The sequence below is a fragment of the Struthio camelus genome, chromosome 12 (assembly GCF_040807025.1).
Source record: "Struthio camelus isolate bStrCam1 chromosome 12, bStrCam1.hap1, whole genome shotgun sequence".
Classification (NCBI taxonomy): Eukaryota; Metazoa; Chordata; class Aves; order Struthioniformes; family Struthionidae; genus Struthio; species Struthio camelus.
The window spans coordinates 7,677,877-7,705,805 of NC_090953.1; the positions used below are offsets into that span (position 1 = coordinate 7,677,877).

The following is a 27,929-nucleotide window of genomic DNA, read 5'->3' on the forward strand; positions in this document are numbered from 1 at the left end:
AGTACACCGGAACTGTTGCTTCAGTAATTTTGTTCAGCTATAACAGGCAGAGATACAGCTGAAAATCCAGCCCGGACCTCTACATCTCCAAACCTTGCTGCTTCCTAGAGACGTACGGCACAGAACAGTCATACACGGAGTGGCTGACAGCAACAGCTCAGAGGATTGTTAATTGTGGACCCTGCTCTACCATGGAGTACAAAGCCTCAGTTTGATTCCCAGTCCCAGAAGCAGTTAAAATATGTTCTGGTTGCCTTGTGGCATTAAATAAGCTGATGGCTTCAGCCTCTCCCCTAGAACACTCATGTTTAGCAGACACTAACACACTGAAACGGCACTCTCCAGTTTGAGCAGAAGACTTGCAGATTTCTCTCTGTTGGTGATAGCTGTCTGGCAGAGGAGGGATGGTTTAAGCGTGTGCTTGTTCTTTGGCTTTCAGTTGCCATGTGGCATGCCACCCTGTCCAGCACGGGAATGGTCTTACCAGCTCCACTGAACATCCCCAAAAGCATTGTAACAGCAGCACACAACATCCTCGCTTACCTTCACCTGGATTTTCTTTCAGCTGCTCCTCGTATTCTTGCATTGCTGACACACAGCTGTTGTGGATGAGTTCCCCTAACCGTTTCAGATCAGCTATAGACTTATCCACCAGCTCTGCATCCCGGGCAATGCACTCTAGCCTGGCAAAGGGGAAAAAAGAATTGAAAGTTTTGTACTCGATACACCACATCTCCTCCCAGATGCTCCCTGAATAATCATTTCATAGCTTTTAATAATTGATTCTGCAATGCACTCTGCATACTGTGCTCAACCACAGCTCTCCATCTCATTGCCTGCTGGGGACAGAATTCACTCATGCCCAAACTCCCTGGGTACCTACTCTGCATGGATACAAGACCACGCTCAAGCGCAGACTCTGAGACTGCAAGTAGAGAAAACCTGCGCCAGCATGGCCTCTTAATATGGAGTAAAGTGTGCACCTCTTGCACAGTAGACGGGCAGACACTGTGTCCCACCCCCTCTTACAGAACGCCGGTGTGGCTGTGCAGTGCTTCTCAGAAAGCCCCAACATTGTCTGTCACAGACTTGCAGGGATGCGTAGGCCCCGGCTGCACTTTTACTGCATGCATATACCCGTCTGAGTCACTGTCATGCAGTACACCTATGAATGTATGAAACCTGCATGATTGGAGCTAGAGCAGGAAATAAGACAGTTTAAGTTTGCTTTGTGGCCTAACAACTGCAGTACAGTACAGAGGTAGCAAAACAGATGCAATCCTTTGGCTTTTCTACTGTTAAAGTGAAGGTGAGAACTGTCTTGGGCACAAGTGGCTCCCTCTCTGACTGCCCAGTATTCTTTTATGCCTTCCCAGTTCTGTATTAACTCCATTTAATAACGGTCAAAAGCTGACATCTGCTGTCCCTCTAGTTTGGCCGGAACTCGTTGTGCCAAAGCCCGTGCCCAAGCCTTGTGTTTCTCAATAGAAGAACACAACCAGCTGAGAAAACACAGTTATTTCCCAGACCACCTACACAGGGATTGCAGCCTCAGCTCGGAGACCTCAGTAAGGGCTACCGCTTTCCAGGCCCACCTGGGCATTACTTGCATTTTCAGGGCAGAGGTCATTTCACTGACTATACAATAGCAAACCTTTCAAGCTTTGTGCTGTTTGGGGATTTTGTGTCAAACGCCCATAGCAGTGGGCATATGGCAGTGCTTAGAAACACAACATCCCCCTGTGATAACGCTCCAGAGCCACGTTGGGACTTACCGTTCAAGAGGCAGTCCAAACTTCTTATAAGCCTTGATAAACCTAAGTGAAAAAAGAAAACGGAAACCAAAGCAACAGCTGTAAAAAGTAGGTTCAGTATCACAAATACACTTGAACATGTTAATTACAGCCTGCCCTGTTACTGACCTGGCACTACAGACTGATTAGCTAAGAATCACTCAGGACTGGGAAGCTCAATTCATTAACCCTCACAAAGGGTTTTGTGACCTCAGCTGAAGAAGAACACAACATTACTGTGAATGCTGGATGGCTTTCAGTTGAGAAAAAAAATAGGAGAGTCATATTTTTAGTGCAAAAAATAAAAGAGAGCCCTAGCTCACACCATCTTGGTAATTATTAACTTCTTTTTTCCAAGGAGAAAAGTAGTATTAAATCAATGTCACTCGTAATTTTAACATTCAGGTTGTAAGTGTAACAATTCATCACACAGGTGTGCAGACAGGGATTGATATTTATTTTTAAGTCTTATTTTTTATTGCGAAAATCACTGCTATGGCTAATACATAGCTTAGGGCAAGAGTCTGACACCATTGTTGTGACTGAATATTGCCTTATCCTGGCAGTAGACCAAATCGTTTCAACTATAGATTATTTTTAAATGAGCATTAATTCTTCCCCTTCTTTTTTTTTCCATCTTGTGCTCTTTCAGCCTCCTGCTGATGTACAATAACCTACATGTTTGTTATAGTTGACAGTATAACATCTCCTTCTTTCTCTATAGTTTCAGGGCTGAACATGGGGCAACCACCACAACGTGAGAAGTCTGACAATCTCCTTTTTAATAATATATCAGCTCAAAGATGAAAAGAGAGTCAAAGAAGACTCACAAAGCCCCCTTTCCATCTTTGGCTGAACCTCCAGGCAGAGCCGTTAAGTTAAAGACCTTTGGGAAAGGCTCAGGGATTAGAGGATACGAGAAGAAAATAACGTCACGGAATTCAGCCCCCCAACTGACTTGCGGGACACAGTGCAGAAGAGGATACATTACTACTCTGATCAACAGGACCATTTGTTCTCATGGGGTTATATTGCCAGACAGAGGCTGCCTTTCACTTAAGTTAAATCAACAGGATTATTGCCAGAAAAATATCAGGCAGGCCAGACTCCTTGCCTTCTCCAGCTCTGTATCTCATGGCAGCTCAGCTCTCTCATGTGTAATACGGAATTAACTCAACCCCCTCAGTCCTGTAAGGGCAGTTACAATAAGGATTAATTTTAGGAAGTAACCAGTCTCACTGCAGCCTGACTAAATATAATTCAGTTCATTTTGAACAGACCTGAACGTCAAGGTCATCAGCTGGTAGCAAAATGAATTATACAAATGTGCAGAAGAAATGTTAACTCTTCTCCTCCTCTGTTTAGAAATGGTTTGAACAACACATGCAAGATTCACTGAGTAATTCACAAAGAAAAAACGTTTCGGGAGAAAATGGCCCCAGGCAGTTCACTCTGAACTGAAGAAGCTGTCCCAGCGAACCAGCTTCACCAAAACCACGGATGTGTTTATAGCTGAACCTCTCCTAGAGACATTTGGGCTTTTCTCCACCTGCGTGGGGTTTCTAAATTTGTTTTCTGAACAGTCTCCTGCACTCAGCACTCACCTCCTGATTTCAGCATCAGTAAATCCTTCCACAGTATCCTTCCTGACACTCCGTGGGCGCCCCCTGCGCTTTGGCCTCTTCTCGTCATCGGTATCATCAGTCTCGCTTTCAGATCCAGACGATCTCTGAAGCCTTCTTTTAGTTTCTGCATCTGATTCACTGTCATTTGTCTGAGCCTGTATGTACCAGAAAGGCAGCAGTAAGTATCAAGTGCTAATCTGCCTATCCTTTGTGTCCCTTCCATGCACTGGTACTATTTGATGTTGCGACTGTGTAAAACACCTTGGCATCTCTTTCTGAAGATGCAGAGGCCCATGTCACCCAGCCAGAGAAGCTGGACACTCTTGCAGTTTCTGGCTAGCTAAGGCTCCAGTGTAGTTGGCCATCCAACTTTAACAGCCTTCCAGCCAGCAGTTCCACAGTCGTGTTTTGCTTTACTAAGGCATAAGACACATTAAAACACACTGATTTTCCATAGTTTTGTTCCACATTTGCTTAAGCTCCTTGATAGCTGGGATGTTTGAAAACCAGAAGGATACCTCAGAAGTGAATCTGGAATGATCAGATATGAAACATTCTCCTTCTCTCTAGTTTTCACCTTAATGTTTTTCCCCAGCTTATCACAAACAGGGAACTGCCCCTCCAAGTCCCATGTCTCAGGAGAGTTTTCTTGCATAGTCTGATTTCTTTTGGATTTGGATAGATAGTATCACTTAAAAAAACTTGGGAAGACCCTCTCTTTTTTGCCTGCAAGAGTCAGGTTTAGGCAAAAGTAGCCCAGGGAGCTACAGAGTCAAAGAAAAAGAAACAGCCATAAGAGAGAGTAAACCGCAGTTAGATCTGCATTATACAGCTGGGTATTTTGCCCTGTGCTCACTACAGGTTCTTTATTTTGTCTGTTAACACAAGATGATTCGTGCCAAATCCAACATGTGCCCTTATACTGCATTACAGACCATGGGCCATGGGCCCAATGCACGATGCCAGTAAGAGACCAACAGAATTCCTCTGTGCTTTGCTCCGAACCAGTTTTGGAGGAGGGAAAGCAGCATTCAGATGGCAAGAACGCTTTCCTTGAGTACTGCCTTTGCCAGCTCTCGCTGTACCTTTTTAGTCGAGCTCCGGATCCTAGGCAGCATGTAGATTTCCTCCAATTCTTTCTGCCTTTCTTCCTCTTCCACCTTCTTCCTCTGCTCCTCTGGAATTATATCATCCCAGTCCTTCTGGGACCTCTCATCCAGCTCTGTCTCTTCCTCCTCCATAGTTGCAAAGTTGGCCACCTTTTATAAGCAAAAAGAACACTTTTAGGAATTCTCTTCCCTGGCAGGAATACCCCAGAGCTGTCAGCTAAGCCTCAGCTTCTTCCCCACAGGAATTCTGCCAACATTTCCATAATTACTTTAAAACTGAGCTCTATGTTACTCCATCCCTGGTTTCTTGCCATGTCCTTGGGCTAACAGCTCCTGAGGAAGTACGTGCAGTTTAAGAAGTACTGCTAAGCCTTCCTAAGGTACTGGTTTTGTTTCCAGATTTGGTGAGGCCTGCATTTTATTCACAGCTTTCAAGATCACTTACAATCAAATGAATAGCTACCAAACCGATAACTCCTCAAAAAGCTGCTTTGTGCAGATCACCTCTCATCTGGCCTGACTTGTCCTGTCTGTCACCAATCATACTTCTGTGGCAGGATGTGGGGAGCGCTGTGGACTGCCACGTACCCACACCCCACTACGGACCAAGGCTTTGTACCTTGAACTGTGAGAGGAGCTCGTCGGTGGCGCTGGTGGACACCTCATTCTCTCGTGTTTCAGCCAGACGCAAGATCTCATCAATGTCCATCTCCTACCAGTCGGAAAGAAAGAGTGATAAAGCCGGAGGGTGCCGAGTGCAGGACGAAATAGGAGGTTTCAAGAACAGATTTGCAGGGTGCGATAGCTAAATATGCGTTGTGCTGATATGAGCTAAGTAAAGGAGTGTAAATATCTGCAGGGTATCATAATTGAACTATCTCAAGTGGTACAAGCGAGTATAAGCAAGGGTGACAGGGTTAGAAGAAAGGAACATCAAGGCTGAGCAGTAGGAAAATTTCCAGACAGTGAGATGTATTAACTGTGGACTCTTTCCCCTCGGGAAGCTCTGCTACCTGGGCCATTAGGAGAGTTCATTCAAAGCGCTCAGCAATAAACTGTCTAGCAACGCTGCACTGAGGCAGGAGACAGCGACCTATTCAGCTTTGGTTGTGCTGACTCCTGCATCTCTATGAGAACAACCAAAAAAAGGGATGCTGAAGTGGTGCTCAGAGGAGGTAGAGAAAAGAGCTTTCAGCTGGCTGTGCTATAACTAGCTAATGAACCCTAGAGGTTCAGGGGACTCTCCTGGTGACGTTTACTATTTAACACACAGCAACAGGGCTCTTCTCAACTCCTGGCCCCCCAAGCCCATAGCTCTCTTCCTTCAGCTTCTCTGGGCTCACACGTGTCCTATTCATTGACCTGCTCTCTCATACACAGGGCAAGTATAAAGAGGGAGCAAACACAGACTACCTCCCATGCAGAACCTGCTGAGGATTACAAACAGCCATGTTATTTCAATTTCAAACTACCTGAGGCTCTGACTCTTCCCCTTCAAGCTCCTTGAAGAGATCTTCAGCTCCAAACTTCAGAATAGCTGTCAGCTCCTCTTTGTTGAAAGGATTTGAGCTGCAAGAAGAACGGATCATGAAAATGGGTTTGGAGCTGTTCAGCCAGCTCTGCTACAGCACAAAACCAAAGTTTTTTCCTGATTAAAACCAGGAGCAAGTTTTTAACCTAGCACTAAAAGAGAGTTTTCACTCAGTCCCTCATCTCTTTCCTGCTTTAGCACAGATAACTACTGTGAAGACAACAACCTCCATCTTTTGAGGGAAAACAGTGAGAGTCTGAGGTCATTGCAGCTATTCCATGACATCACTGACAGGTTCCCTCAGACCAGGACGATCTCTGGGAGGAAAACGGAGTGAAAACAGATAACGCATCAGGACTAGTTCTCATTTTCTGGTTAACTCTAGTCTGTGTGTCCAAATTAATGGTTGCATGAGCCGAGTTAGTGGAAGCTCCCATTACTTTTTAGGGTTCTGCCCTGTACCCCAACAACTGAATAAATATTAGGAGATACCAGAAGGATGATGCTGGTTTTGCCACATGCTGCATCTGACACTTCTGCCTTCTGCCACAGTCACTTACTTAGATCGCCCAGAGTTGTTGTCCAGAACAGTCCGGCCAGTGGTGTCCATACGCTGGATTACCAAATGATCCAGGACCATTTTCTTCTTGGCCCTCTCAATGATCTCCTCCTCTACTGTTCCCTTTGTGACCAGCCGGTAAATATTCACCTGAAGGGTGAGAAAAGAACCAAGCTATTTCCTGAGCCTGAACATGCTCTAATGACACAACAATGCATCACCGAGCTGTTTCCCAGGAGACTGGTTTCCTGACATGGTCCCTTCATGCAGAGATGTGTCTTTTTAGAATAAAAATAGGCAGGTTCTTTATATCTCAGGGAGACCAGTTAAAGACAGACTACTTAACACTGCACTTGTAGTACGTGTAAGGATAGAGTAAAAGTCTTCTGAAACAATCACTCTACATTCAAACTAGTACCAAACTTTTCACTGACATAATAAAAACCCAGTAAAGATGGTTGTTCTACTTTCTAATTTTTCAGGGCAAGAAAGAACTGCGATTCCTCTGGCAGGCTTCTTGGTTTGGAACCATCCCAGGACGAAAAGCCAGCAGAAGGCCCTGGCATCTGGCAAATTTGGGCTCATTTTTTGCCTCTTGGCTTTTAAATGAATTTCCCTTGAGTGGGGGGTACTCTCTGGAGTCAAGACTAGAGGTAAAAAGACCATGTTTTCAGAAGCCCTGCTGAGGTGGGACCCTTCACACTGGCTAAGTTAAACGTACGCGCTGAAGACAGAGAGAAAAAGCGCTGGGTAACATTTCTCACCTGCTTCTTTTGTCCAATTCGGTGAGCCCGGGCCTGAGCCTGAAGATCATTTTGGGGGTTCCAGTCCGAGTCAAAGATAACAACAGTATCAGCAGAGGCCAGATTAATTCCCAGCCCTCCAGCTCGCGTTGACAGCAAGAAACAGAAGTCCTGGAAAAAAATACAGGATAACCAGCTTATAACTAAAATAGCAACAGTGGCCTCAAAGGTATGCAAGGAAATGGATAGAAGCTATGTTGTACTTGTACTTCTCTACAATGCAGAAAAAAGGAGTTTCTTCCCACATACTCTGTTCATTTAGGCAGGCCTAGCACCACTGGTCTTTAAGCCAAGGCACAAGGTGAGGCAGTGCTGGCAGGCGGGAGCTGGTGACAGGGATGAAAGGTGTGCTATTCCTGGCGTGTGTGGCGGTGGGCAGGGGAACACAAACAGCTCTGGGCAAGGGCACCTCAGAGTCACTTCTGAAGGTCGGACCACACTGCCCAGCACCTGCAGTGGTGGGAGGCAAACACATGCTCTTTTTGTCTGAAGCCTGCTGGGGGTGAGACCAGCTCCCATCACAGGCCGTCGGAGTCGCAGCCCAAGGGCATGGGCGAGAGCCAGGACTTGTGAGCCCTCACGGATGTCTCCAGGAGGGGAGAAAGGGCTGTTTCAACAGACAATCCTGCATACCTGCCTCTCTCTCTGCCACCTGCACTGCTGTCTCTTTTTCAGTTTTATTTGTCACCCTTCCTGCTGCCATGAAGCACCCGGCTGTGTCTCCTTCTGTGTCCGCCAGGAATCACCCCCCAGTCCAGACTTTTGGAGCGAGGACGGATATTTATCGTGACTGGGCTGACTGTGGTGTAAAACAAGTGCCCTGCACCAGTCACTGTGAGTCAGCAAGCAAGCATGGACAAGAGGCTTTCTGTGTCCTCTCCTGTTTGTCCTCTAGCCTTTCCAACACCGGATTCCACTGCCTGCCCACACTTAAAATCTCCCTTTTGCCTCTGCCATTTCAGATCCAGTAACAGCCTCAGGCCAGAGGAGTCATTTAGCAACTGTCTCATTCCCCAGGTTAAGGGGAGAGAACTGCTACATTCTGACTCTTCCCGGGCTCTTTGGAGCTTTCTGGAGATCCAGCTTTAAGCCCTGACCTTTGGGTGTGGGAGATTTTAAATAAGCAATATGGATAGTTGCAAAACCTGCTACATCTGTGTCTTTCAAAGTATCTGGGGTCCTGTAAAAAGAAATGGACTGAACTAATCCCCGTTTGGCCATCACAATCTGCAGCTCAGCCATAAACGCCTACTGCTTGGGCATCCCACCTGGACCCTCCCCGAAGCAGGCGCTGCCCACGCACAGGAAAGCCCCAGCTGCTGTACCTCAGAGCCGTCGGCGTTGAAGTGGTCCAGCGCTTGCTTTCGGATCTCCCCTTTGATCGAGCCGTCCAAGCGCTGGAAAAATCAACAATAATGATAAAAGAGAAGGTAAAGGAGCCCTAAGGAACTGTTGCACCCAAGTTCTGGGAGCCCTACAGCCTCCTGTCCTGCCTGTAGCCTGCAGCTTTTAAACATTAAAAATAACCGCCAATTAAAAATAACTGCACTGCTTTAACCCGCTGTGTTGCGAGGGCAGGAGGGGAGGTATGTTCAGGCGACAGTCACATAGTGGGTGACGCTGCAGCTCTCGTTACAGGCTCCCAGCCAGGATCTCTGTATTTGCTATCCTCTCCTCAGGGTTTATCAACAGAGCAAGGCCAAAGCTGGGGCCTGTTAGAGGAAGGGTTTTGCAGAGATGGGGCTTTACTGACTGAGCTCTTGTTTGCTGGAAACGTGCCCCTCAGAGCAACCTTCAGGCACTAGCACCAAGTAAAGAAACAGCAAGAAAGCTGGCAAGGCAGCATCAGTCAGATGGAAACAAGCTGCTCAGTACCCATTAGCCACCTCAACCAGAGAAGATGGGGATATCGGCATGCCCGAAAGTGCCAGGGAGCCAACAAGGGGAAGTCAGTTCCCATGCTGAGAGCTCTCTGCACAAACCAGCCTGCTGTTAGAGGCAGAGACATTGGCACCCAAGGGCTTTTAGCGCATGTGCATCAGCTGTCTCAGCTACACGGCTCATGGGTGCAAGGTGTTTCTAGCAGGCAGGATCCAAACCACAAGGTGGTTTAGTAATTAATACCCATCAATAAACATTTAAATCCATTGTACAGGATTCTCCTCCTCCTTTAGATTCTCAGTTTATCAACAGCAGTACTAAAGCAGCAGTACTGTCATAAAAGCAGCCATCATCTGTAACTCTTAAAGGACATATTATCCCCACTTTGTAGAAGGAGAAACGTTTGCAAAGAGAGAAGTGTCATGCCCAAGAGGCAGCATCACACACAGAATGAGGGGTCCCACATTCTCGTCTGGTTTCTGCCTCTCACGCGTTCCCTTCCTTGAGCGCCACACTGAAATGAAGGAACTTCCCAGTTCCCATCAGTGTATTTCAGTAAGCGCCACCTGCAATCCCAGGCGTCAGCCTCTTGGAAACCAAGCGACTCCCATTACCCAGGTTCCCACTACATTTTCTTGAACTTTCAAGTCAATCACACTGTCTTCCCCACTGACATTTCTCACCTGAAAAGGGTAGTGTTTGATAGTCAGGTATTCGGCCAAGATGTCCAGCATCCTCACCATCTGGGAGAAGATCAGCACTCTGTTGCCCCTCTCACGCAGCCTGGTCAGCAGTTTGTCCAAGAGAATTAACTTTCCACTGCTCCTGATCAGAGACTGAAGAAGTAACAGTCATTCCAGCTGATGCTTTCCAACCTCACCCATATGTACACAACACAGAAACCTTGCAGAGATCCAGCTCTTTCGGGATCATACTTCTCCCATACCTCTCTAATCAAATCATCTTACACAGCAGAAGCCACATGTAAAATAAATCATCCAAGATAGATCTTACACTGCACACGCCTCCTGCTCTAGATGGCCGCAATGCGCTGCCTGCAGTGGAAAGGGAGGGCAGGAGATTCAGTGGCTCAGTTGTGAGGACTATTTCCAGTGGGAAAAGCAGCAGAAGCTAAGCTTTGCCAGATCTTATTTTCGTAAGAGGATGGGAGGAAGGGGAAAGTTAAGGAAAAAAATGGTAACCAAAGGCATTGCCCACCTGCAGGGTCTCAAGGCCATTTTCTCTTTCATTTTCCTCAGGAGGTTTGATAAGGTAACAGTGGTTGCAGCATTTTTTCAACTCCATCACAATGTTAAGGAAACCAGATGTGCTTCCCCTTGTTCCCTTTGAAAGAGCCTTGTAGTTTCTTGTCAAAATCCACCTGTAGGCAGGAAAACAAAAAGCTTAGATCATTTCACAGTGCAGAGCGGGCATGCTGGAGCCTCAGAGGAGAAAGCCTTCAGGAACATCTTGTTCGGGTATCAATCTCCACCCCGCCACCTCCACCTCCCTTCATTTCTTCTATATGATACTGCTTTCTTCTTTTCACTAGAAACAGCCCTGATCTTACTTTTCCTCTTGATATTATTACTTCCGAACATTAATCAGCACCACTGTTTTGCGGGGAACTTTACTCCCCCGAGAAAGATACAGCCTCTGTGCTGCAGAGCTGGCCCGTTAAGTTGTATCGCTTAAAAAACAAGCCCAGTGGCCTGGAGATGGGCAACATGAGGGAAAGATGCCATACACCCTTAAACTCCCTTTTAGGAAGCCCCTGATACTACAGGAGAAGGCTGTCACACTGCATTTGGAAGGACACAGGATACTGAACCATATTCCCCAGGCGCATAGAAAGATGTGCCCATTTCTACTGGCACTGCCATCAACTTAATAAACAACTCACTTGTAATACTGCTTCTGCAAGGCAGACATTTCCACGCGGAGGATCTGCTCCACTTTGGCTGGCAAAGATTTCTCCACGTCCTTCTTCACTCTGCGTAGGAGAAACGGCTCCAGGACTTTGTGAAGGCTCTGGTAACCATTCTCTCTACCTTTCCCGTGATCCTCTTCAAAATCCTCCCAGAATTCAAACCTAGCAACAGAAATGAGGAGCAGAGAGGGATCAGAGTATCTCTGGGCTTACTGTACCAAACAGGACCTGACAGATCAACTCACACTGCACAACAAGGTAAGAGATCATCAATTTGTGGGAGATAATATAGGGGATAAAAGGGTTCTTTCTACTCTGGCCAATCAAACACACCTGTGGCAAAACAGAAGCTCTCTGGGTTTAGGTACTGTCCAAGTATCTTATCTAAGTATCTTACCTTTGAGCTCCACTGCTCCACATTGAGTCCCAGGACTGAAAATCCCCAGTTAACCAGCACCCTGGTTTGCTGTCTCCACCCAGTGTTTATACAGCAGCAGTTTCTGAATTTTCCACGGACCCTTCCCTAGGCAGGGTTCTGACAACTAGATTTTGTTTTATGCTGCTCTGAAGATTCCTTCATTTTGGAACTGCTGCTTTTTCTAACAGCTGCTAATTTTCTAATTGCCGCTTTTGAAATGTGAACATCTTTCTTCTCTACTCAGATGTTGACTCTTTCCTTCCTTCTTCTCATGATCCAACAAAAAAAAAATTGAGAGAAGATTTTTTTTTGCAGTCAAACATCATTTTAGTAAGTCTTGGGGCGTGCTTATCTTAGTCTTAGCAATGGATATAGTCCATTTTGTTTTAAAGAAAACATTTGTTTTAATACAGACACACAATCAGCTAGACAGCACTGCCCTTGAGCAATACTCACAGAGACTGCCATAAAATGGCTCGTGAGGATAGCTGAACCGCAAAGTACCAGAAACCGTTGAGATGACTGCTTAAAACAAAAGTTTAGCTCTTTGGAGATGGCTATAAGACAGCAGACAGATTTGAAAGACATATATTGGGTTTCCCCATAGAATTTGCTGCCAGAAATACGCCTTGCATTAGTCACTTAACCTCTGTTTTTTCCCACCACTGCATGTTCTCCCTTACATTGCTCTAACGCCACTGAGTTTAATTCAGGAACTTAACTCAGGGAGTTCTGCCCTTCTGAACTCCCTCAGGTCTATTTGATGGACAAGAATGAACACAAAGAGAGATTTTCTGAAGGACCTGAAAGGAGACTTACTTCTCCGGCATGATGAAGTGCAGCAGGGACCAAAGCTCCTTGAGGGAATTTTGAAGCGGGGTGCCTGTGATCAGCAGCCTGTGGTTGGACTTGAAATCAATCAAAGTTTTGTACAGCAAAGAGTCATCATTTTTCAACCGATGGGCTTCATCCACGCCTAGAAAGGCCCAGTTAATGCTTCCCAAAACAGCCTAGAGGAAAAAGAAGAAATAAAACAGGCCTCAAGACACTGGGTCAGATAAGCCTCACCGCATTGCATATGCTCTCTCTTTGTGGCCAGAAAGCATTGCAAGGTGCAAGCTCTAGGGCGTTCTGCTCCAACTCCTATGCTGGACCCACCACCAAAGAAGCTGGACTTGAACTTTTGGGACCAGGATGCCCACATCAGTTTTGCCTCCCCCTGACAGAAAGGTGAAACTTTGCCATGCTATATAACGCCCCGGCACATCTGAACGGCCTTTCAGCAATAACACCTTTTTTAATCCACCATTTCTTTCTCTAGAAAGCATAGTCCTCCCCTAGCCCCTGATTCTGCCCTTTCTCCATGCCCACAGGCCCTGCTATGTGCACTAGCCCCACTGGGGTGGTGGGAGCAGCAGCACTAGCAGAGCAGATGAACAAATCTATAAAATTAAGGCAACCTGGGAGTTGGTTTTTTTTTTTTTTTTGTAAGCTCCCTTTTTTCACCTAGGACTCTGTGATGCACTGACAGGGCTGATGAGTACCTCCTAGGCAGACAGGTTGCTCCTGTCCAAGTGTAAAAATCCAGATTCACTCTGTGGCCCGCAGTTCAGTGTTTGTTCTCTTCACTAGCCTAAACTGAATGAGGTGAAATCCAGCTACTGCCCTACCTGGTGTCTTGTAAGTATACAGAATAACACAACTGCCATGGTGAAACAGTGAAAACGCTGCAAGGGGTGTCCTGCATTCCCTCAACATCACTGTCAAGCAAAAGCAAATAGGAGCTATATGTTCCCCATCAGTGCAGAGGAAACGGAGATGAAACCTACCAGTTGGAGGCTGGCTTCCTCCTTTGCAAGGCAGACCTCCAGGGAAGTCTAAATAAAACACCCTTGACCATTACTCACCTTATCCTTGAGGAGGATCTCATATGTTGTGATAAGTGCATTGAATTTCAACCTTTTAGACTGAGAGTGGATCCACTCATATTCACGTATCTGTGAGACGAGATAAACGTTAACTTCAGCCAGTGTTACTCCAGGGAAAGAGTTAACTATCATTATTTCAGTAAAGCTGTAACAACAGACTCCAATCAAGATCAAACTCTGTTGTTCAGTGTGCTATATGATGAAATCAGTGTGCCCAAAGAGCAGCCCATTTTAGTGCATACATGGGTCAACTGCCCTTGCGCAAGTAATAAAATAAGTTCAAACAACTTCTTGTAGTGACGTTACCATCACCTGTCAAATGAATGCATCATCTCAGTATTGACCCATTTCATGTCAATCAAGAATCACAACATTTGTGGACCTCATTGTTCGAAGAAGCAGAACAAAGAAATGAGGCAAACACTTTTGCACTGCTGCAATCTTTACTGCAGCCCAATGCAGTAGGGGATTTCCAGACTCTGAGGAAACCAGTACTCTGTGCTGCCTCTAAGGGGGAAGCTAAAGCAGAGAGGACCCTGCAGCAGTGAGGTAAATCCAAGTGCTCAGTTATACCAGCTCGACCTGCCCCAGTGCTATCAGCTGGCCTCTCTAGTAAACTGTGCATTACATACACTCCTATTACACACAAGCTGCTGCTTTGCACCCAGCTGCCCTACCAACCCCCACCACACACACTCACACTTTGCTTTTTCATTACGCACCATGTTCCTGCTCATAAGGTCTCCGATGTAAACGACAACATTTATCTCAGGTGCCCACACTTCAAACTCTCTCTGCCATGAGGTTAGAGTCGACAAGGGCACCACCACCAGGAAAGGGCCATACAGCTGATGCTGATGGAAGAGGTATGACAGGAATGATATTGTCTGAATGGTCTTCCCCAGGCCCATTTCATCAGCCAGGATCACGCTGTTGTTCCTGAGAAGGAAGATAAAAAACACAAATCCTGTCTATGTATTTGTTTGTGCCATTACTGATTTACTGTGCACCAGCACGAATAACAACCAATGGCAGAGACATAAAGGGAGCAATGCAAAACAATTCGTCTGAACACTGCTGAGGGGATTCCAGAAATATCCAGACTGTATCTGGCATAATAGCTTGGGGGGCAAGACTATGAACACTCCTAACTGGCAACCAAAGGTAAAGGGAGCAGGCAGTCACTGGCTTAATTTAGAAGGACGTTTCTCAAAGACTTCGAGGAGCACGTAAGCACGTTGAGACAGAAACAGGCCTTCTTGTCCAGTTAGAGCAGTGCAAAATCAGGGCAGATATGTCCTAGGCCTACACAAGAGCTCATTACAAAATGCAACCAGGCTAAGATGGGGAAAATGCCTTTTGTTTTCACAGAGAACTTCTTAAGTTCATGCTTTAGGCAGTTCCTGCTTGCTGTGTCTGCAATGCAACTGCACCTGATAACATTCAAAATCCTTCAAAAGCTGCAGAAGCAGGCCAGGGAAAGACCTCACTGGAGAACAAGGAGGCCGCACCTTACTGGGACAGAACCAGGAGACACAAAACAAACGTGGCCTGTTCATGCTGCTGACCAGAGCATCACATAGCATGTGCACATACTTGCACCACGAGTGAGCGAGCCAGTTGAGGCCCTCCAGCTGGTAATCTCGCAGCTCCAGGTTCTCACCACCAATGTAAGAAGGCTGTTTCTTCAAGGCAACAAACCTAGGTCTCTGCTTCAATACCTGAAAAAGACGACTCTCTAAGCTCACTGAAGAAAAAGACAAGGTAAGGCTGAAAACTCAGCAATTAAAACAACATGCTTATCTATTTATTGATTAATGTCCATCCACATTTTTCCAGACAGTGCTTGTGTCTGCATTTTAGTCAACCACTTAGCAGTGCTCCAGTTCACCCTCATCAGCAATGGCACATCGCAGACATGTTTTGTTTCCTTGCCCCCAGGTCTGACAATCCGGGCTGAGATCCCCTCCAAGAGTGCAGCACGCTGTACGTAACACACATTAGATAGAACAGCCTTCGCTTTCTTTTTGCCTGTTTTTTTTTCTCCCATTTTTTCCATCCCTCTCCTGCACTGTATCAGCATCTTCTAAGTTTCTCCTCTTCCTAGGTGTGCTGTTTTTTCATTCAACTAATATTAAAGCTTTGCATTTCTGCAGCATCTTCTGCTGAGGATCATGAAGCACTCTGCAAGGATTAATTAAGCCGCCCACTCCCCAGGGGAACATAACGTTCTCATCGCAGACAGCGTAAATAAAACCAAAAGGGATTCGCATCTCTACCTAAAGTACTGTACAATAACAGTGGTGGGGAAGGACAAGAAAGATGTTCTCTGAAATTTATTCTGACAAAATTTCACATTCTCACTATCTGTATCATCAGCCTGAAGAAACCCAGCAACAAGAGAGAAGTGAGCAAACCTTGCAGTCCCGGGTCGGAATAGTTTTGGAGTTGTTACGATTGTTGAAGCTGTCAATGCAGTGCTGAAATTTCTTGCTTATTAGAGCCTCGTCTTCCCAGCTGCATTCCGCATAGGGCAGCCCCATCCACTTACAGAGGTATTCAGGGTCATTTGAGGATGGTTTGCGACTGTTTGCTGCAAAGTATGCAAAAAGCCCAGAGCTGTGGGTTCTGTGGCTGAACCATATGTGTGGTTCACAACCACAAGACAGGTCTTGGCTAGTGGGAAAGGTTTAGAGGGGCCAAAAAAGGCTCCTTTACCTGGGAAATCAGAATGTCCTGCTGCAGACTTGTTGGTCTTCACAGCTGTATTTAGAGGCACAAGGGAAGAAAGGGTTTAGCGTGCTGGCAGCCAGCAGGGGGAGCAGAGTGGACAGTCTGTCATTCCCACACCCCACGTACATTTTTGGTAAGAATTTTATGGAAATGGGTTAAACAACTTTTCAAGCCCAACTCCCAAAGCAACTGGATGCCAATAGCTCTTACTGACATTACTGTAATATTACTGGTGTGCTCACTAAGACCCATATTTATTTTGAACAAGTAATCATGAATTCTAAACCCTGAGCAGCCTTGGAGCTTAACCACATCCTTAAACACAATGCCACAGAAAGTGGTCATCATAGCAGCCAGGCCTGTGCTTCTGCTAACACCTTCCATCCAAAGGACTGAAGTCAAAGAACTTCAACAGCAGCTAAGAGTTTAACGTCCCTTTGGATGCATTATCCCATACTGCAGGTGGGATCACCAGGGAAGGTGAGGGTAAGTGATTGACAAATACTGCTTGTAGATACAAATCCATAAACCCAGATTTCTAGTGTTTAATCCCTAAATTTTACACATTACAATATGTGGCACCAGTTTCATTCCCCGGGGATATTGTGGGACAGGGAATAAGAGGAATTCACACACCCATTCTGCTGTTACCAGAGAACAGAATTCCCAAATTTTATTTTACTCCTTTGGAAAAGCTTTCTGTTCACTTACCAATTACTCTCTCCACTATTTGATACTGTTTGTTCAACTCTGAAGCTAGCTCTTGCTGGCAATTGAAATATTCCACATCCTCAGGTGACACCTTGGCCAGCCTTGATGCAAAAAAAATAAATAAATAAAACCAAAACAAAAAAACAAATATAATTCTGTAATGGCATACAATGCTCACTGAGACCACATACTGAAAATCTACTTTCCTATACAGTTCTGTGAGTCAGTCAAGTCTCTGGAGCAGTCTACTGCTTATGTGACATATTTCTTGAAGCTTCTATAAATTACAAATCATTACTGGAAAGCAAACGTCATAGATGTTCATATTCTCTCCCTGTTAGATGGCTCTTTATTCTGCTGCAAGAATCGGTCTCAAAATCAGAATCAAGCTGCTACTCTACATTCATCGGTTTGGAAACAAACTGTAACTCCCTTTGCCGTTCTTGGGGAAGTCAAAAATAAACTGATACAAAAACTTGCATGTAGACAAGCCTGTAATTCCTCTTAGCAAGGCTGCCTTGATGCAGCCTGCAAGGCAAAATTCAACAGCCTGCCCCTGTGATGAGCCCCATTTTTCGACACAGCTGCCTAGTCCAGCATGCAAGGTTTCACTGCTGCCTGAGAGCCTTCATGCCACCTTCTGGGCTGGGAGAATCTATGCATCGTCTATTTGTTGTCAGCTACCCCGATTCTTAAGCCTGGGAAATGGCAATATTCTGGATTTCTGCCTCTTCTCTGTCTTTCAGCAACGTCATGGCCACAGACATCATTTCTATAAGGGGGATGTTCATCAGCAGGCAAAGAGATACAGGTCTTGTGCACTGAAAACAGTTGCCTTGGATGAAATACTGCGTGCAAGAAGAAATCAAATGGTTTCAGTCCTGACTATGCAAAGCTCTGACTAAAAGAGATTCTCCCAAGGCCAAATCGCTGGCTGAAGTGACGCATACCATTGCTTGATCTCCTCCTCTTTTTTCTTGAAGTTTTCTAGTTTTTTCAGGCCCTTCACCTTCTGCTGCTGCAGGGACTCTTCACTCTCCCATGTGCTATGGATGTATGACCAGCCTTTCCATTTGATCAGGTACTGAACTTCCCCCTCATCCTTTTCAGGATCAAAGTCAGCACTTGGGTTGCCATTGGCTTCAGTTGCATACACTGTGGTGGAAGCACCAGTGGCTGCAAAAGAAATCAGGCTGCAGTTGGTACCTTTGTTAACAAGCACTAGACACGAACTGGATTAGAGCAGAGTTATTTTCTAATACATCCTGTGTGGTAGCACAAAGAATATCCTACAAATTCTTCTACTCTCTGAGACAGGCACATAAAAGTTTTCCATATAATAGAATCTTTTAAAATCTATCATAAATGCCTTTTCTTTAAATAGCACTCAAAGGTCTCTTGAAAACGTTCGAGACCGTTCAGTTTCACAAAAACACTTTTTTAAGGGTACGAGAACAAAATATCCGCTTTATTTCCATTACTACTTTGTCAATGGAACTATGAAAACTGACTCTGCTGGAAGATCTACTTCATCTTTCAAAGAGAAGAAAAGCAAGAACTCACAGAACAATGAATGCAGCTTGAAAACGCGTACATGCTAAAAGAAAGCTGCCAAGCATATAAACTTGACATTTAAGTTTTTCAATGCTAGATTTTACAGAAGCTTCTAGAAAACATAAATAAGAGGCAAAGAGGAAAGAGTGAAGAGCACTGAAATAACCCTGGCCCCCACCAGAGGGTTCAAAGTTGCAAAAGCATTGCACCAGCTCAAGAGAAACAGAGTGCACGACTGAAATCAGAAATAAGGCTTTTTCCAGAACTACGCACCTCCTTTCTTTCCAAGTCTGATGTCCAAGACTTTCTCAATAGTTTCACTGTTGTCCTGTTGTTCATCAGCTCCTTCCCCAGTCATCTCTATCAGGTCATCAGAATCCGTCTCAAAATCATCATCTTCTTTGTAACTGAGCAAGATCAAAACCAAACTGATAAAAAGTTCTTGGCTTCTCCTAGCCCAGAAATACACAGAATGGCATGGGATGGAGCATTTATCCTAGGGTTCAGTGCACGTTCGGCACAAGAATTTTTTTAAGTTTGACGTTCAGTCTTTGTCCCCAAGACACAGATAGCTACACTGTATCAGACTAATACTCCATCTCTTCCATATACTGCCTCTGAAAATGGCCAACATCAGATGCTTCACGAGGAGGCGGAACAATCCCTGCAGCAGAAGCAATGTAAGACTATCAACAGTGAAAGTCTTTTCTGTCCAGTGGAAGATTATTTTATATTTAACAGTGAAGGTTGCAGAGCACTGAAAGATTGCATAGGTGCCTACCCTGGCCTAGGAACTGTCTCACCTTTGATGAACATGTAGCCACAAAAAATGTCCTTTAAGTGGCTCTGTGCAAATCCCTTATTAGGTGACTGCCAAAAGATAGGAAGGTATATTAGCAAACGGATAATGCTTTACTTCTACCATGTCTCAATACTCTGTCCCAAGGCATCACTTGTCAGCCACTCTCAGATGTTCGGTCCAGGCTGGCACAGCTGCTCCTTCTTACTCATTTCAACCTAAAGGTTTACAAGCCTTAATCTCATTTTAGAGTGCTTTAGAAGCATTAAGCAAACCTCCTCACACTTCTCTGAGAGAGACTGGTAAATATTCTCTGCCTTACAGATGGCAAAACGAGGTATAGAGAAATCAGATGTTTGTAGTGTGCATCTGTCAAAAGAACCACATCTCAGCCTGTTGGTATTTACAGGACAGAGGAGGGTCTCTCTGTGGGGGTCACACGGGGCATCAGTGAGTTCAGCAGAGAATTCAGAGAGTGCCCTCTTCCCCAGCCCGTCAGCGCTCATCAGCACGCAACCCCAAACTACTCAATACCTGACATTTTTGGCTGCTCTTCGTCGAGTTTGTCTCTTGGGAGTCTCATCATCTTCGTCATCATCATCATCCTCAGATGAGTCTTGTTTCTTTCTCTTCTTCCCACGCTGGGGTTTGTGAGGCTTTTTAACACTGGTTTTGGCCATTGTCCTAAAATAAGTATTAGTAAAAAGCTGTAATAGAGTGCATTTTACATAAAGGTGCATTTTAATAAGTCTTCAAGAAAGTATGAATCTCAAATATTAGGTTCATAGAGATTTCATCTCCTCTAACTACCGTGGAAACCACTGCATCACTCACTGGAGCATGAAATGGGTAAATGAGAGAGCAACAAGGTCCGTGGGCTCGTACTCAAGAGTAAGATAAAAGAAAAGGCAGAGACTGCCTTTTCACCCCAACACAAGCAGAAAAGATATATGCAGTAAAGTACAGATTGAACCAACCGCTCCTTACCTCCTTTGGACAGGTCTTCTTGCTTTAACTTTCTTTGGTTCAGGCTCACTCTCTGCACTGGTGCCTTGCTCCCCTCCATCTTCATCCTCTTCTTCACCAGAAACCTCTCTTTTCCATTTATTTCTGTGGTCAGAAATAGGCAGTCATACTTCAGAAAAAGGTCTATGAATCTCACTTCAACACAAATGCTTGGCTACGTAGATATCCAAGCTAAGTTAATGCTAGCAGGCCATAAATATGGGAAAAAGTTCAACAAGGCGGTCTACTTGTTCAGAGAAATGCATCGGGGTGCTTCTCTGCTTTTTGGAGCAGGTCTCCATCACCTAGGCTTTAGTAAGCATAGCTGTGTTGTTTCTTGAGCGAGTGCGGTTTTTAAAGCAGCGTACGTGGCAGAGCTGTACTTCTTACAACTGGATGAGCGAGTGCTTTGATTTATTTATTTTTCATTTCCACTTATTCATTTCTGAGATGAGCTGGAAAAATCCTAAGGGTGGTTTCTACCTAAACAGACAATATTTCTGGAAAGTGCTAAGCTTTCACTTGGGGAGGATGAGCTATAACATGCACACTTATATGATTGCCCTGTAACCCTGAAAATAGGGCAGGAAGCCTCATGCCATCTAATTTGACACAGTTAAAGTTTCAAGGTTCAAAGCCAAATCACACTTTATCGTCAATGGAAGGAAGTAGGTTCCCTGTGGGCGATCCAGAGCAAGGTTTCAGCTCTCAAACGCCCTTTGAAGAAGCCCTTCCTCCATGGGTATGGGGGGAATCCACGGTGATTATTCCCCTTGCCTAGAAGAGATAGTACTACCATAGCCCTCACCGCCTCTACCTTCCTTGTTCTGCCCTAATATACACAACTGAATGAAAAATTGAATGACAAAAAATATGAGAAAGCCGGACCACGTGGCATGTTGCCGTATTTAAGTTTTCTCTTTAGTTCACATTAGTGCTTAGAAAAAAGAAAAGCTACTTAGTAGATGGAAAAGGCAGCACAATATAACTGTAAGTGAACACGATTATGGCAAATAGACATTCCAAACATCCTTTATGGAGGTCATTTATTTTATCCTAGAGTTACAGAAGATAAAAAAAGATAATGATCTGGCATTCTAATCTCCATTAATCAAAAAAGGAGGGTGGGGAGGAAAACTGGGGAGTAAACTATTTTAAGCATCTCTGAAGCAGGACAAATAACCTGATGGGGAAGTGGAAGAGTGACAACAAAAGTGAACCTGACTTCTCCGGATTCCCTGTCTGCCTTTCCACAGCAGAGTGGAAAAAAATAAGCAACAGAAAGTTTGGGAAATTATATCCATCTGCAGATCTCCATTCATAGTTCAGTTTTAATCATCCAAAGTACTATTAGTGAAAACATTAAAGCTTATTTTACGAGGTTTCCATGCTGACAATGCCCCTCAAACCACAGAAAGCTACTTTTCTGCAAAATAAAATAAAACAAAGTAACATCACTCAAAACCTTCTCCCTTGAAACTTACGTTTTTTTCATTTGTTTCTGGCCTCTTCTTTTTGGGCTCTCATTTTCAGATTCGCTACTTGCCTTTAATTGAAAAGAGAAAAAAAATCAGGTTGTAGGCACCACTCTGGATTGTCTCCTCAAGGAAGCAGCCGCAACACATGCGTGCGGTCTGAGCTCGGGAACAGCCCGGCGGCTCCTTCCCTGCAACGCTGGAACGACGCTTTGGTGCAACCAAGCCACAGGATCGACCAGCTTCCCAGCACCCTTCCCTCCGCGTCGGCCAAAGAACGGTTGCAGGGCTAACGCAACTGCTTTCTCAGCATGAAAAAGGTAACCCAACAGAAAGGCTGACAAGCTCTTGTACAACATCTGTACTGGAGTCACTGAGCTTGGCTATGACCCATGTCTCTCAGCATCAACCTCTGGTAGTAGGCAGATGCTGCTACATCGCAGTGGTGGCGCTGGCCAGGAAGGCATTTTGCCCTCTCTGCAGTGCATGTAATCCCCAGGGATTGCAAAACCGCAGGGTGAATTTGATCCACCAAACCTTGCACTGCTTGGGTCCTGGGGCTCAGCTGCTCCCAACTCGCCCTGCGATATAAGGTGAATATTATTTCTGCATTACGCTTGAGAATTAGGTAGTATGACTTTGTACTTTTTGAATAGTCGGTACTTTCAGACTTTCCAGGACTACTGTAAGGCTAATGCTCAGCTATGTTACAAAGCTTTTAACTGAAAATGCAGGGGCAGAATGCACTTTCATGAATATCCATAGTTGCCATTTCAATACGATTCCTGCAACCATATTGATCAATACTTAGGCTTGGTTTATGTGATTGCAGAAGGCCTGGCTTCTGCAGTCACACAAATGCATGATAATCTCTTCTTTCATTAGAGAAACTTCTCATAAGAAAGGAAATTTTTATAAAAAGATAATACTCTTTTCACAAGAACGTCCTTGCTTTCCTGCTTTCTCCTCCCTCAGCAAAAACAACTGATGAATTCACTTAGAACTGTGTTCTGCTCTTTCTGCTCCTGTTAATCCTCCAGCCTCCAGTCCCTCTGGCTAAATATATCTAGACATATATTGAGATATATAGAGATATATACTACTTGCTGTAGTATTTTAAATGTAGGCGTCATTAACTTCTAGAGGCCCAGATAACTAAAAAATCCTGAGGGTTGGAGACAACCCCCCCACTCCTTTTTTGTATATAAAAGCTAGTCAGCGTCGAAAATAGGTTATTATAGATATAACAATCCTAAATAAACAGATGACTTCTCCTTATATACTTGCTGTAGAAAAAAACAAATCAGCAGGGAGAAAGCCGAAAAAGCCAATATGAGATTTTTAAAACAGTATTAGAATGATAGAAGTAGCCTCAAAGACTGCTTGCTCTATGCATCTTGCTCATTTGAAATCTTCTGTTTTATACCGCTTCTTGCTGCCATATTCAGAAAGCCACCAAAAGTGACCCTAGCTTTAGCTCTTGAGACTGCATCCATCATTCACACACTGGCACTTCAGTTTGCACCTCCTGCACATCCACCCAGGTGTTCTGAGGAACACCTAAGAAAACTTGCAACCTAGAGTTGTTTATATGAGAATTTAGTGAAATGGTGTAAGCTGCAATGTTGATGAGAAAAGCCTAGGCACTGGAGAGACAGACCCCACACCTCTATTTTTTCCTGTATCCTTTATTTCCATTTCCCAACTTCCCTTTCAGCAGTGGAAATTCCCTTCTTGCTTGTCAGTGTTTCCATTAAAATAAGCTGAAGTACTGGATGCGATGCCATTTTAGACTAAAAACTTTGCTGAATCTCACTCTGTTTCTGTGTCAGATTTACATGTGGCACAACAGCACCTTTTGCACTGTACCTTAGTGTGAATGTGTGTTCATGCACCTATTTTTCTGCACTCTTAGTCCAAGTGTCCAGGAAGTAAATGACTAGCTAACAATTTTGAGAGTCTTACCCTTACAACATCAGCGAAGCCTCCCAGAGATTTCAGTTTTAAGTAGCAACATTTAACAGTCCTCAATTTGCTTTTGCTCTTTTAATCTCTTATCTACTTCCTGTAGCACGCCGCTTGGCCACTCCAGTTTTGGAACATTTTTCAAGAGCTGTCCTTGGATACATGTTTACTTTTTGCTGTCTTTTGGCAAACCATGAGTAATGAAAGATGAATTTTTCTTCTGCTCTGTGTCAGAGAAGATCAGATTCGGAGAAAATCAAATATGACCTTTGGTGCTTCCTGAAACTCTGACATCACTTCTTTGCCAAAATCCTGCTTTTTGGGTTTCTAGTGTTCACTTTCCTGACCCCTCTACTCTTCTTGCTCAGTCACTGTTTCTGCACAGCTGATGTTCATATTTTAATGTCTAATCATCTTTTCCTCATTCTTTCTGCCTTGGAAAAATTAACTTGTGACTCCAGCTCAGCTGCCTTCACAGTTGTTTTTCAAAGACAACATTGTGTCTTTTGGCCGTGTGTCAAGCTCAGCTCTATCTCCTCTGACACAACCAGTCCCCGGCCTGAGTCATCTGCCTGTCTTGTGCTCCCACATCCTCCTGCCTGGATGCCAGGAATTGCTGCAGCTGCGGCGTTGCACACACCAGCCCGGTGACTCAGCCTCCATCCTCGCCTACCGTTGCGCTTCTTTCTCCTCGCTGACTCCTGCTGACATCCTGACCTCGGGCTGCCAGGCTCCAGCCCATGGTGGAAAGCTGCTTCCTACCATTTTACACATAAATAATAATTAAAAAAAAAAAAAAAGCACAAACACATTTTAGCAGCCTCTTAATTCCTCTTAAGCCCACATTCCAGGACTTAGTTGCACAACTCTCCACTGACTTGCTCAAATCAGCCCCAGGGTGGTATTCGTACCTCCGCTCTGGACTCTACAGCACAGAGCTTGTGCTTTTTAACACCTCTTTATCAGCATAAACCCACAAGCTCTGGCTGGTGGTGAATTCCTTGGTTTAGGAAGGAAAGATGATAACCAGAGGCTGGGAGCATGCCAGCTCCAGAGCTGCTTGCACAGCCAGCAGGCAAGGCCCTATTGCAGGTCTGGTCTACCCTCCAGCCTGCCATGGTCATGAAGAAGCACACTGGTTGGGACAGCACATGCACCTTGTATTTTAATAATGTCACCTCCCTGCATGACATGAACTAAGCTGACAAAAACTGTCTGGCCTTCACCTACGGGTTTTGCCAGCTCAGCGACAGAGACCAGGTGAACATTATTCACTCTCGGAGCCTGCACATCAGTGCTGACAAAGCTGCAGCACAGATCTGGCAGGGCTCAGATAGTACCTCTTGGGGTGCTTCTGCTGCCTGAACAGCCAAGAGAAAGACGACTTTCCTCCCCTAGGTCTCAGTTCCCCTACTAAACCTCCTGGCTGTGCTCCTTAAGAGGTGCACCACAAATACGCCCAACTTATCCCTATGTCACTCTTCCAGCTAGACTAGGAACTGGCCTTTTATGACTCATTTTCCATACCTCCAGCTGAAGGGATTAGTCTTCCTCTCCCTGCCTTACTGGTTCCTTCCGCCATCTAATTTATTCTTTCTCTCTCCTAGCATTTGAAGTAGACATACTTTTACTAGATTAATTATGATGCATTTTGCCATGGACCAATGCTATACAAAACATAACAATGCTGTGTATGGAGCACCCAGCTGAGAAACATAGAGCAGCAGCTTTAAAGCTCTGGTCCTACAGATTGTCCAAAAGTGTCCTCCCTGCTAGCCCAGAGCAGGAGAAATGGAGAGTCAGGCAGCATGGCATGGTCCAGAGGGGCCTCTTGCACTCACACGGCACACCAGGAGAGATGAAGACTTGATGAAACAGAGCCAAGACCATATTTCAGTCAAAATGAGGATTTGTTCAATTCAGGCTTAACAGAGGCCAAATTCTAGTGTCAGCACTGAGAAATAGTGAAGGTCCCTGAACTGTTTTCCTGTTTCTTTAGCTCTGAGAGCCCTCTGGTTTTGGTAGGGGTGCTGCTTTGGACTGTTCCAGAAGTGCTGGAGAATCTTAGCTCACCAGGTTAGTTTTCTTACGTCTGTTAAGACTTCTCTCCCCTGGCGATACTGGAAGCATTTGAAATTTTAGCAAAGGTGTGAGAGAGAGCATTAATAAAAATGCAAATGTGCATAACTTTTTTTGGCCAATAATAAAACCAAATATATTCTGTGAGCATCTCTGGCACTTGGCCTTTCTTTCACAGAACAGATGCACTTTGTAATTTCTTACCTATTCCAACTACAAACCATCCTTTTTATGGCAAAAAGATTATGTCTGCTTTGTGCACATTTATTTCTCGACTGCCTCAGAATATTCTGAAAGGCACCTGCTCCGAATATCTCACTTCCCCTTACTAAAATCTGAAGCTGATTAAGTGCAAAGAGAAGGTAAGGGCAAGTACTGTTTTTACTGAAAACTCGCATGTGCTCCAATTCCTGGAGACAGCTCTGGTCTTCTGAAAAGCTCTTCGCTCGTATGCAAAACTGCACTTTCGCTTCCCCATCTCCTAACCCACACTTCAGCATTAATTAGAAATTTTCACCATATCTGATTACTGTTCAGATACTTATACAACACATCTGATGGCCTCAGTGCAGTTCCCAGATGGCAATCATTTCAAACACAAAAATAACCCTGCCCAAACCGGTGATCTCAACAGAAACTCCTCCAAAAATGAACAACCACCACCTACACACACACAAACGCTCTCCCCTGATCAGGGCAAGTCAGTTGGCAGCATGCGGGGAAGGTTTGAAATGCTGCAACCTGGGTAACTCCTGCTCTGCACTCTGAGGTGCAATGCCACTTGAGCAATGCTTTTCACTAACATGGGAAGGGAATATTAGGGAAGAAGGCAGTTAAAAGCTCCTAGACACTGTGCTGGAAGTCCCAAACAGCAAGCGACAAGAGCACACCACTGAGTCACTGATGACAGTCAACCCTGAAAGGTAAAAAAAGCACTCTTCGGAGGTGTCCAGCGCCTTGAATCCCTGCCAACTTGAGCAGGTGCAAGGAGGGCTGAGCACCATGCAGGATCGAGCTAGGCTATTTCCTCCGCTCAGCATTTACGTCTTCTAAAATCAAGACTTTTCATCTCCTGCTCTTTGTGAGGCCCCAGCACTGTGCTCCTGACATGTCACACCCTCCTCCAGACTCTGCTGCAGATGGGAGTTGCCCTACAGGGATCGGTCAGTGCTGCATTGGGGGCAAAGCGGGAAAGGGGACCAATTTTGTCAGAGACGTTATTTTTGGCTTTGCATTGCATGATGGTGGAAGTGGGTTTGTTCAAAGGATTTTTTTTTTGTTTTTTACAATATTTTGTGGTATAGCAAAGTTTTTACATCTCGGATTTTTTTTGTTTTTACTTTATCGTACCTTAAGTATTAGGAAATAAAGATATTGAAAAAGAAAACAACATTTGCAAAACCACGTAATATTGTAAAACAAAAAAAGACGGGACTTACCTGAGCCCCCTACAGGGCATTCGGGTCTGCAGCGGAGGTCTGTGATGGGTGTGACATCGCCAGCACAGTGCATGCTGGGGCATCGCACAGAGAGGCGGCCAGCGAGTCTGGGCTTTGCCGAACTTGAAAAGGAAAACAAAAGCTAAGTCAATGATGTGCTACAAGCCCCTTCCTAACCTGCTGCTATGTGGGACATCCAGCACAGGAGTCTGGGACGGGGGGACCTGGGTGGTGGCACTGCTGGTGACGCAAGTCTAAACGATAAAGCACTGGAACAAGGAGCCAGAAACCGGGATTCTGCTCCTGGATTTGCTGCGTGACTCTGAGTCAGGTCCAGATTTACAAACCTGTGTGTGCAACTGTCAGACATCCAAATGTGTGTTTCAGCACCAAAGAACAAATAGCCGGATCTTCAGGGAGGACCACTGGGCTCCAGCTCCTCTGAAAATCTGGCTACTTATTTTCAGATTCCCAACTGCACATTTTTGTGCCTAAATTTAAATCCCAAGCTGCAAAAACTAAGTCCCCCTCTAGTTTATTTCCCCTCCTCTGTTAACTACTTAACCTTCTTGAAGACCTGAAGATGAAAAGC

General features: G+C 45.0%; 1 protein-coding gene across 7 annotated transcripts in view; it reads right to left on the reverse strand.

Moving 5' to 3' along the window:
* The window catches only part of CHD2 (chromodomain helicase DNA binding protein 2), a 62,118-nt gene that overhangs the window by 14,713 nt on the left and 19,476 nt on the right, over nucleotides 1–27,929 (reverse strand). For 5 of the 7 annotated variants that reach the window (XM_068958757.1, XM_068958754.1, XM_068958752.1 and 2 more), the window contains 24 exons: nucleotides 21,864–21,925; nucleotides 20,362–20,484; nucleotides 19,909–20,058; nucleotides 18,849–18,982; nucleotides 17,972–18,197; nucleotides 17,022–17,122; nucleotides 16,296–16,340; nucleotides 15,995–16,170; nucleotides 15,174–15,298; nucleotides 14,300–14,516; nucleotides 13,557–13,646; nucleotides 12,469–12,659; nucleotides 11,205–11,393; nucleotides 10,520–10,682; nucleotides 9,985–10,137; nucleotides 8,746–8,817; nucleotides 7,382–7,531; nucleotides 6,619–6,767; nucleotides 6,000–6,096; nucleotides 5,147–5,239; nucleotides 4,504–4,677; nucleotides 3,398–3,573; nucleotides 1,776–1,817; nucleotides 544–683 (listed from right to left, as the gene is read on the reverse strand). In XM_068958757.1, coding sequence (XP_068814858.1) covers nucleotides 544–683; nucleotides 1,776–1,817; nucleotides 3,398–3,573; nucleotides 4,504–4,677; nucleotides 5,147–5,239; nucleotides 6,000–6,096; nucleotides 6,619–6,767; nucleotides 7,382–7,531; nucleotides 8,746–8,817; nucleotides 9,985–10,137; nucleotides 10,520–10,682; nucleotides 11,205–11,393; nucleotides 12,469–12,659; nucleotides 13,557–13,646; nucleotides 14,300–14,516; nucleotides 15,174–15,298; nucleotides 15,995–16,170; nucleotides 16,296–16,340; nucleotides 17,022–17,122; nucleotides 17,972–18,197; nucleotides 18,849–18,982; nucleotides 19,909–20,058; nucleotides 20,362–20,484; nucleotides 21,864–21,874 — 3,187 coding nt within the window. In that variant the 5' untranslated portion in view covers nucleotides 21,875–21,925. Of the gene's footprint in view, nucleotides 1–543; nucleotides 684–1,775; nucleotides 1,818–3,397; nucleotides 3,574–4,503; nucleotides 4,678–5,146; nucleotides 5,240–5,999; nucleotides 6,097–6,618; nucleotides 6,768–7,381; nucleotides 7,532–8,745; nucleotides 8,818–9,984; nucleotides 10,138–10,519; nucleotides 10,683–11,204; nucleotides 11,394–12,468; nucleotides 12,660–13,556; nucleotides 13,647–14,299; nucleotides 14,517–15,173; nucleotides 15,299–15,994; nucleotides 16,171–16,295; nucleotides 16,341–17,021; nucleotides 17,123–17,971; nucleotides 18,198–18,848; nucleotides 18,983–19,908; nucleotides 20,059–20,361; nucleotides 20,485–21,863; nucleotides 21,926–23,819; nucleotides 23,844–27,337; nucleotides 27,460–27,929 lie in introns of those variants that run through there. The other 2 variants (XM_068958753.1, XM_068958755.1) reach the window with 2 other exon arrangements.